General features: G+C 47.5%; 1 protein-coding gene across 1 annotated transcript in view; it reads right to left on the bottom strand.

Annotated features, from left to right (window-relative positions):
- Nucleotides 1-5,130: 5,130 nt before the first annotated feature.
- Ptk7 (protein tyrosine kinase 7 (inactive)) overlaps nt 5,131-9,922 on the bottom strand; it is a 61,579-nt gene continuing 56,787 nt past the window's right edge. Inside the window, exons 18-20 of the mRNA XM_036167978.1 lie at nt 8,859-9,010; nt 6,907-7,085; nt 5,131-6,115 (exon numbers count right to left, since the gene is read on the bottom strand). Coding sequence (XP_036023871.1) covers nt 5,955-6,115; nt 6,907-7,085; nt 8,859-9,010 — 492 coding nt within the window. The 3' untranslated portion in view covers nt 5,131-5,954. The remainder of the gene's footprint in view (nt 6,116-6,906; nt 7,086-8,858; nt 9,011-9,922) is intronic.

The raw sequence follows: 9,922 nt of genomic DNA, 5'->3' as shown, positions 1-9,922 counted from the left end.
CAGGCTACCCTACTTGGCAGTTGAGTGAGAGACAAAGTCTTTAAAAACAAGTCTGGGCTGGTGACATGGCTCAGTGGGTAAAGGCATTTACGACCAAGCCTGATGACCTGGGACCAACATGGTGGAAGGAGAAAACCAGCTCTCAAAGGTTGTCCTCTGTACTTGTATACACATGCATGTGCACCCACACATTTTTAAAAATAAAAGAATAAAATTTTAAAAATAAAAAATCACAGTGGACAGCTTCTGAGGAATGACAGTTAAGACTATACTATGGTTTCCCCGCCCTCACCCATGCATACAGAAACAAAGACCAGAGTGAAGTATTAAGTATCAAAGTCTCAGTCATCACAGGCTGGTATCGAACTTACAATATAGCTGAGAGGATGGCTTTGAACATCCCTACTGAACATTTGGCTACTCCTCCCCACTCCAGCCCTCTAGTGCTCCCTTAAAGAGCTGGGGACACCACACCCAGTTGCACAAAACTTCTGTATAGGCTGGGTGTGGAGGAGCATGCCTGTAATCTTAATACTCACGAGGCAGAGGTGCACGAGTCTCTGAGTTCCAGACCAGCCAGGGTTACAAAACACACACACACACACACACACACACACACACACACACACACACAGAAAATAAAAACCACCAAGCACTTTTGTTTGCATTATATATAGGTTGGGCCATATAAAAGTACCATTTCATAGGTCAAGGGTGTAAAATTGTTGATTTCATCTGTTTGCACTGGGTGACAGTGTTCAGGGCATTGCTCACTATGAGTCACACACAGTTCAAAACCATGAGAAATATCAAGAGATTAGTGATAAAGTATGTGCACACATGTACATACAACAGGCTTAGTCACTGAACCTCTGAAAACAGGAATTAGGGTCACTCCTCACATTTCCCCTCTATGCACCACAGGTACTTACACATATGGAACGCATTAGCGTAAGAGGCAGACACATACACTGATTCTGCAAGAGTTCATGGGTCACAGGTAGAGCGGGGTATGGGGTAAGGGGTGGAGTCTGAAATCCACAGCCCTGTGGTTTCATTCCCCACCCAGCTTCCAAAGACTCGAGTCCTGTACTGCAAGACAGCAAGCACTCCATTGCATCCACAGTGGGCGGTGTCCGGGAAGAACCCTGCCTGCCTCAGCTTTCCTTCTCCTGGGTCATGGTGCTGGGTCACAACCTACTTAGGTGACGTCATTCACACTGCCCTTGGTCACCACAGGAAGGCAGAGGGAGACTCAAGCCCATACCACGTCACATGACTGCAGGTTCAGGAGCCAAAGCCATTGATGAGGATCACAGGGCTGGAAAGATGGCTCAGTGGTCAAGAGCACTGGCTGCTCTTGGAGAGGACTCAGGTTTGGTTCCCAGCACCCACATGTCAGCTCACAGCCATCTGTCACTCCAGTTACATGGCATGGCTTCCTCTGGTCTCGGTAGGCATCAGGCACACATGAAGTGCACCGATGTATATGCAAGTAAAACACCCATGTACATACAAAAAAATCTTTTTGCAGAGGCAGGCGGATCTCTGTGAGTTCAAGGCCAGCCTGGTCTACAGAGCAAGCTTCAGGACAGCAAAGGCTACACAGAGAAATAATGTCTCAAAAAAAAAAAAAACAGAGAAGCCAACAAGCCAAATCTTTTTTAATGGAGTGAGAGATGTAGCAGTTTGTAGAGTACTTGCCTAACCAGCACCACAGAAACCAGACATAGTGGTATATATGTATACACTAGGACTCTGGAGCTGGGTTAAATCTCTAAGGCTGGGACAATAGGCTGAAGTGCCTATTTAATGTAAAAGCCAGGTTCTCCCAGCATCCCTCAGTCCCTACCTGTTACAGGGTGTGGCTGGCACACCCCACCCTCCATCCTGAACTCTTTTGTCCAGAGGCTGAGCTACCCTTCCCCCAGAGGCTCTTCCTTACATAATCCAGACATTTTTGGTTACCGGTTCTCATACCTTTGGCCTCCTGGCTGCTGCACCTGGTGCCCCTCTTGCCCCATCTCCCCCCCCCCCCCATGGCCCAGCTCAGTCAGGGTGACTCCATTCTGGACTTCCCCAGATGTCCCTGACTCTGGCTTATGCTCTCTCTTTTATCTATGATAGCTTTCTCCTACACCATACCTAGGAGCAGTCATATCCTTTCCTTTTTACTTTCTCCATTCAAGGTAGAAACAAGAGTATTAAAAAAAAAGTTCAAGGTTATCCTTGGCTACACAGTGAGTTAGAGGCCAACCTGGAGTCTATGAGGCCTGAACTAACAACAAAAATTCATAGATGTGTTTTATTTGGATCATACAACATTTTGTCCTTCTATATAACATTGTTTATTACATTTGTGTGTGTGTGTGTGTGTGTGCGTGTGTGAGTGTGTGTGTGTGTCTGTGTGTGCGAGTGCATGTGTGTGTTTGTGTGTGTGCTGTGTGAGTGTGAGTGTGTGTTTATGTGTGAGTGTGTGTGTTTGTGTGTGTGTGGTGTTTGAGTGTGAGTGTTTATGTGTGTGGTGTGTGAGTGTTTGTGTGTGTGTGTGTGTGTGTGTTCTATGCATGCAGTACACACCATAGTATTCAGGAGTCAGCTCCACATGATGTGGAGGTTCAGTTCCAAGAGGGACCCAATGCCCTCTTCTCTCAGGCAACAAGCACACACATGGTACACAGATACACAGGCAGATACAAAAATAAAATAAAATAAATTAAATTAACATTTTAAATGCCAAGCATGGACTGGAAGGGCTCAGTGGTTAAGTGCTGGCCGCCCTTCCAGGGGACCCGAGTTGGGTTCCTAGCACTCATGCTGGGTTGTTCATGACCAGCTAGCTCCAAGGAATTCAACACCCTCTTCAGGAGTCTGTGGGTACCTGCATTCACAGGTGCACAGACACAGACACACATACACAATTAAAGACAATAAATGTAAATCTTAAATATGATTGCCATGGAGCTGGAGATAGCTCAGAAGAGCACTGGCTGCTCCTCCAGAGGACCTGGTTCAATTCCCAGCACCCACATGGCAGCTCACAACTGTCTCTAACTCCAGTTCCAGGGGGATCCAATGCCCTCTTCTGGACTTAAGAGCACTGAACACATGTGGAACACATGTGGTGGATGAACAGACATGCAAGCAGGCCAAACACCCACATACGTACATGCATATATACATACATACACACATTGCATAGAAAGTGGCTTCAGTCACTTGGGGGGCAAGAGGCAAGCAGATCTGTGTGAGTTTGAGGCCAGCCTGATCTACATAGCATATTCCAGGACAGCCAAAGCTTTGTAACAGAGCCTCTATCTCAAAAAAAAAAGTCACAACACCCTTCCTGTTGAGGCGAGGGTCTCAGTTGTGATGTCAAGTTAGAGAGAGGGAACTAAAAGGAAATCATAAGCCAGTGTGCCCAAGAAAATTCTAGAAAGCTATGCTGCAAACTCTAACAGCACTTAGCTCTAGACTAGGTTTGGGACAAAAAGTACATTGTGCTTACGTAGGTACCTACCATCAGACCTTTTTCCACAATCAGAATCACACTTTTACCTACTTTTTTCTCTTACATTCAAGTAAAACTCAAGACACAAGGCAGAGGTGAGCTAAATGGACTTTGATGTTGGCCGCACAGGAAATTGGGGCTAAGATTCTGGTTGGGAATGGTGGCACATGCTTGCCATCCCAGTACCTAGGAAGTAGAGGCAGGACATTAGGAGTTCAAGAGCAGCCTCAGCTGCTAGTGAGTTGAAGACCATATCTAGACCACACGAGATCCTGCCACACAAAAACTAATAATACTAAAAACAGTTTTACTATTGAATAAGGAACTCTCCTAACAGTGGTACCCTTCAGAGAGAGCAAAGTTAGTGAGGAGATTCCTCAGATTTGGTCCAAGCAGGCAGAGGGAAGGAAACATCAAGAAAATAGGGGTAAAGACTGAGGAAGAGGTTGGTAAGAGGGTCGGAGGGGCCACCTTTTTTATGTGGCTGAAGGAGGCTTTGAACTTCTTTGTTCTTTCTTAAATTGAAAAAACTAGTTTTTATTATTGTTATTATTTTGTTTATGGATGTTTCTTATGCATGTATGTCTGTGTTTTATGTGTATGCCTGGTACCCATGGAGGCCAGATACCCAGAAACTGGAGTTACCGATGGTTGTGAGCAGCCAAGTGAGTACTGGGCATTGACGCTGGGTGCTTGGGAAGAGTAGCCAGTGTGTGCTCTTAATGGCTGAACCACCTGTCCAATCCCCAGCCTTGGTCCTCCTGCCTCTCCCGACCATATTCTGGAGTTACAGGAATATACCTCCATGCTTGGTTTATGGCTGGGGATCTAACTCAGGGCTTCATGATGCCAGGCAAGTACCCTATCATGGGGTGGTTTTATTTATTTTGCTTTTTTGAGACAGAGACTGGCCTCTAGCCTCTGCCTCCTGAGGCATTGTCCAACTATATAAATAAATATTTATATATTATGTTTGTTTGTTTGTTTGTTTGTTTGTTTGTTTTGGGCATATCAGTGTTCTACCTGAATGTATGTATGTGTGCTGTCTGTGTGCCCAATACCTGAGGAGGACAGAAGAGGGGTCTGATCTCCTGGAACTGGAGTTAGGGATGGTTGTGAGCTGCCATGTGGATGCTGGGAACTGAACCCAGGTTCTCCGCAAGAACAAGGATCTTAACCAGTGAACCATTTCTCAGCTCATTTTTTTTGTGTGTTTTTGTCAAGATTTACCTTTATTTCATGTGTGTGAGTGTTTCACTGGTGCCAAAAGAGGGTATTAGACTCGCTGGAATTAGTTCTAGCCAGTTGTAAACTGCGGCTTACCTTGGTGCTGGAAACTGAAACCTAGATCCTCTGCAAGACAGCTAGTGCTCTCCAGCTCCTGACCTTCCTAGTTTTAAATATGTCATTAACCCCTTTTCTGGTCCTCCATGTCCATTACACTTCTACATTCCTCGAGTGTGGGGAGCAAGTCACACAGGTTAAGATGTATTATAAAACATCTGTGAACTGGAAAGCAGACCAGTTATCTACTGGACAGTCCTATCTACGTCCTACTGGATGAAGTCACAAAGAACTCTATTCATGAGCCAAGGCAGTGAAGAGTCTTACAAGCAGACTGTAAAAAAGGCTTCTTTATTGAGAGCAGCGAGTGTAAAAAACATAACAAAAAAAACATAAAACAAACAACAATAACAACAACAACAATAAAAGTATAAGGCAGGGGTGGCCCACCCTCCCCAATTCCTCTAGGGTCCACCCAGACCTCCCTATGCCCACCCACCCCACGCTGCAATTACATAAAAAAGCCGCCCATGTGCATACAAAAAGGGCGGGTTGTATGAGTGTCAAAAGCCCCTGAACTCTTCATCTGCCAGGCACTTGGGATGAGGAAAGGAGGTGGGGGATGGGTCTGGTTAGTGTGCACAAGCCCGCAGTGGGGAGGACTTAACTGCTATGCCCTCCACAACCTGCTAGACCCACCCCGCCAGGTGGGACCCATAGGCCAAGAGGGCTGTTGGTCCTACGTGCCCAGAGCTCTCCTGGAACTTGCGTACATTAGTAAATTAGTTCCCCAAACCTAGCTCGGCCCAAGCCCAGCCCTCCCTAGGCGACATTGGCAGATGAGTGGCAGAGCTAGACCTGGCCAAGAGAGGTCTCAGACAAGAAACTGGGGTTACCTGAGGCACCCATACTGTCCCTGATGAGGAAAGGGGGCAAAGAAAGGTGCCCAGCCCAACATCTCAGTCACCCAGCCTGGGTTCGAGTCAGCCTCCCCAATGGCTGAAGCGAAGAGAAATGCCTAGGCGCTGCCTGCCCTCAACAATGCCCGCTGTGCTTGGGCAGGGACCCCAGGCCAAGAAGGACAGGATAATCTTGCCCATCATGCTTCAGGCTCCCCTCCAGAGGTGTTCTTCCCTGAAGCACAGCCTGCAAGCCCCCCTCACTGCTTGCTGTCTGCAGGGCTGTCTCCCAGGGTGCTGGCGATCTCACTGAAGGAGGGCCGGTCCTTGGGGTTCAGGGCCCAGCAGCGCTGCATCAGCCGGTAGAGCTTAGAGGGGCAGCCTTCGGGCTGTGGAAGTCGAGCCTTCCCAGCCTGCAAGTCTGCAGGGCAGACGGGACAGAGTGTTAGCCTGGATGTTTAATGACTTGTTAACACCTGCGGGAGTGTGCTGTTCCCACAGCAGTCACCCAAGGGTCGCTCTGCTCTGGGGAGTACTGGTAAGTGATTGGTGGGTGCCATATTTTCAGACTATGGCAAAGATCTTATAAGACAAAGAGAACTCTGCTCTCCAAGTCCACTCTGGTTGGTAGGCAGAGTCCCTGTGGGAGCTGAAGCGACAGCTGGAAGAGACACTGGGGTTAAGTGCTATTTATTACCCAGTATAAAGTGCTCATAAGTTAGTTTTGTGTTTTGCAATTCTGAGGATGAACCTAGGACTTTGCATATGGTAGTCAAGGGTCTATCACTTCCCACACAACCTGAGCCTGTTTCTAAGTAATTTAATTTCTATTTATTTATTTATTTATTTATTTTGGTTTTTTGAGACAACGTTTCTCTGTGTAGCCCTGGCTGTCCTGAGCTCAGCTTTGTAGACCAGGCTGACCTCAAACTCACAGAAATCCACCTGTCTCTGCCTCCCAAGTGCTGGGATTAAAGGCATGCGCCACTACAGCTAGTTAAGATTACTTATTTATTGTTGAGCCATCTTGCTGGTCCATAATTACATATTTTTAACAACTGGAGAGATCATGTCTTCATAATTGCTAAGTACCAGCCCTAAGGTGGGGAGGAGATAGGCTCAATAACCCTGGGGCCTGAGCAAGCAGAGGTGGGATGGAGAGGGAGGGTGGGGTCATATCCAGAATCATCTCTCAGGAACACGGCTCCTTACCTGCCAGCACTTCATCATCTGCCTGTCCACCATGGGGCATCTCTCCATGCGTGAACACTTCCCACATCAGCACTCCAAAGGCCCAGACGTCAGACTTGGTGGAGAAATCCCCCTCCAGGACGGCCTCTGGGGACATCCAACGCAGAGGTACCCAGGCCTGCCGGAAGTGGTAGTACTCACTGCACAGAGAAGTAACACAGGGATGGAGGTCAGAGAGGCCAAGGCCTGGGAGCCCGGCCTCACCTCAAACCACAACTCCCCCTGGCTGGGCCCAGCCTTCCCATAATAGACCTCACAGGAATCAGTAACGTGGATGCTGAGCACAGCGGTATGCTGGATCAACTCTGGACGTGGATCCATCTGAGTGAGGTTTGATAGTTAAAAATTCCATTAAGAGGGGTTGGAGAGGTGGCTCAGCAGTTAAGAGCACTAGCTACTCTTCCAGAGGACCTGGATTCAGTTCCCAGCACCCAGATGGCAGCTCACAGCCACCTGTACCTCCAGTCCCAGGGCATCTGATGACCTTTTCTGATCTCAGGCACTAGACATGTACATGGTATATACACATACATGCCAGCAAAGACTCATAAAATTAAATTTTTTTTTTTTTTAAATGAAACCCAGGCCTGGTGATATAAGCCTGTAATCCCAGCTACCTGGAAGGCAGAGGCAGGGGGATCATGAATTCAAGGCCAGTCTGAAAAACTTAGCAAGATCCTGTTTCAAATTTTTAAAAATTGATGGAGCTGTATATGAGACCTTGGTTTTGATCCCCAACACTGCAAACAATAAATAATAATAAAAACATTAAAAGGAGAAAAGATTTAATTAGTAATAAAGTAAGACCAAAGCAGTAGTCGGGCACACTGGGGTGGGCTGCACCTGAGGTGACTGGGGGTGCCCCAACAAGGTGGCATATATGGATTAGCTATAATAGCATTCTCTGACCACGGTGTCTGAACTTTCAGGCTCAGGCTTTAAGATAACAGTTCCTGAATTCAAGAACTTACAGAGGGAGCTATATGCAGTCAATGACATATGAAGTAGCTATAAAAAACTCTCTCTGGCCGGGTGGCGGTGGCGCACTCCGGAGGCAGAGCCAGGCGGATCTCTGTGAGTTCAAGGCCAGCCTGGACTCCAAAGAGAATTCCAGGAAAGGCGCAAAGCTACACAGAAACCTTGTATCGAAAAACTAAAAAAAAAAAAAAAAAAAAAAAAAATCTCTCTCTTACTGACCCCTAAAACCAAACCTGTTCCAGGTGTGTATATAACACTGGGGTTTGGTTTGGTTTTGACGGGTATGTGTGTATTTGTTGGTTTTTTGTTGTTGTTGTTTTTTGTAAGACAAGGTCTCACTGTGTAACCCTGGCTATCCTAGAACTTGTTCAATAGACCAGGCTGGCCTCTGCTTCCTGAGTGCTGGGATTAAAGGTGTGTACCACCACCACCACCACCACCACCACCACCACCACCACCACCCTACCACCACCACCACCACCCGGCTTATAACATTGTTTTTGTTTTTGTTTGATTTTTTTTTTTTATCACTACAAAAAAGTCATGGGCTGGAGAGACGGCTCAGCAGTTAAGATCACTGACTTCTCTTCCAGAGGACCCAGGTTCAATTCCCAGCCCTCACATGGCAGCTCACAACTGTCTGTAACTCCTGTATCAGGGGATCCAACACCCTCACTTAGACACAAATGCAGGCAAAACACCAATGCACATGAAACACAAATAATAATTTTTTTAAAAAGTCATAGCCAGCAGCAACTTGGAGCCACTTCTGGGGAACTATTGTACCTTTAGAGGGGGTGGTCAGGCTCTGCCCACCCTCTCAACCTCCCCTCCACCTTTCAACTAAGCAGCCATGAAGCCCTTTGCTACCCCTTCACAAACTGTGCCTATCCTCTGTCCCCCCCCCCCCCCGGGACACCCCCAAGCCCTTCTACCTGTTGTATACGTCCTTGCTGAGGCCCAGTGCTGACACCTTCACCTGCCTCTGGGCACTGACCAGGCAGTTGCGAGCAGCTAAGTCCTTGTGCACAAAACGGTTGTTGGACAAGTGCTCCATGCCCAGGGCCACCTGGGTACACAGGGCCACCTGGTGAGAGAGCAGCCTGTCAGAACAGCTCAGGCCTGGGGATTAAGGGAACCACCATGACACAACCCTTATCTATCACTCCAGGTACCCCTGGAGTACTGCTTAGAAAACCCCAAACAACGGCCTCAGCTGCCTTCTCCAGAAAGCGGGATACAATATCTGTCTTACTAGGTTGTCTGAAGGGTCAATTAAGTGAAATTAAGGGGCTGAGGAGATGGCTTAGTGGGCCAAGTGTTTGCTGTGCAAGCTTGAGGACCTGATTTGGGATCTCTAGAACCCACGTAAAGGGCTCACTGGCCAGCTGGGCTAGCCAATCAGTGAATTCTGGGTTCAGTGAGAGATCCTGTCTCAAAACACAAGGCTTGATGGATCAGGCCTTTAATCCTAGAACTCGGGAGACAGAGGCAGAGCAGTGTATCAGCTCCCCTGGGAACTGGAGTTACAGGCAGTTAACTGTGACCTATTCAATGTCGTCAGTGCTGAGAGCCAAGCTCAAGTCCTTTAGAAGAGCAGCAAGTGCCACTGAGCCATTTCTTCAGCTCGACATTAACACTTCAAAAGAACACGCTTACTGCACTGCACAGATAGTAGACATGCACTGTATGTTATACACAACAGGTCCTAGTGAAATAGACCGAGACTGGCCACAACAGCATTCCTGGCAAGAGGACAAACTCCAAGAGAGCTAAAACCTGTCCCTGGAGAAGGGGCCAAGAGCACTGGCTGCTCTTGCAGAGGAGCTGGGTTCAGTTCCCAATACCTATTTGGTAGCTCACAACTGTCTGTACCTCCAGTTCCATGGGACCCAACATCCTCTTCTGGCCTCCATAGCACCAGGCATGTACGTGGTACACATAAATACACGCAGACAAAACACCCATACACATAAACATAAATAAAACTTAAAAGAAG

The sequence above is a fragment of the Onychomys torridus genome, chromosome 18 (assembly GCF_903995425.1).
Source record: "Onychomys torridus chromosome 18, mOncTor1.1, whole genome shotgun sequence".
NCBI lineage: Eukaryota > Metazoa > Chordata > Mammalia > Rodentia > Cricetidae > Onychomys > Onychomys torridus.
The sequence above is the reverse complement of the archived record's forward strand: the minus strand, read 5'-3'. Positions and strand labels throughout refer to the sequence as shown.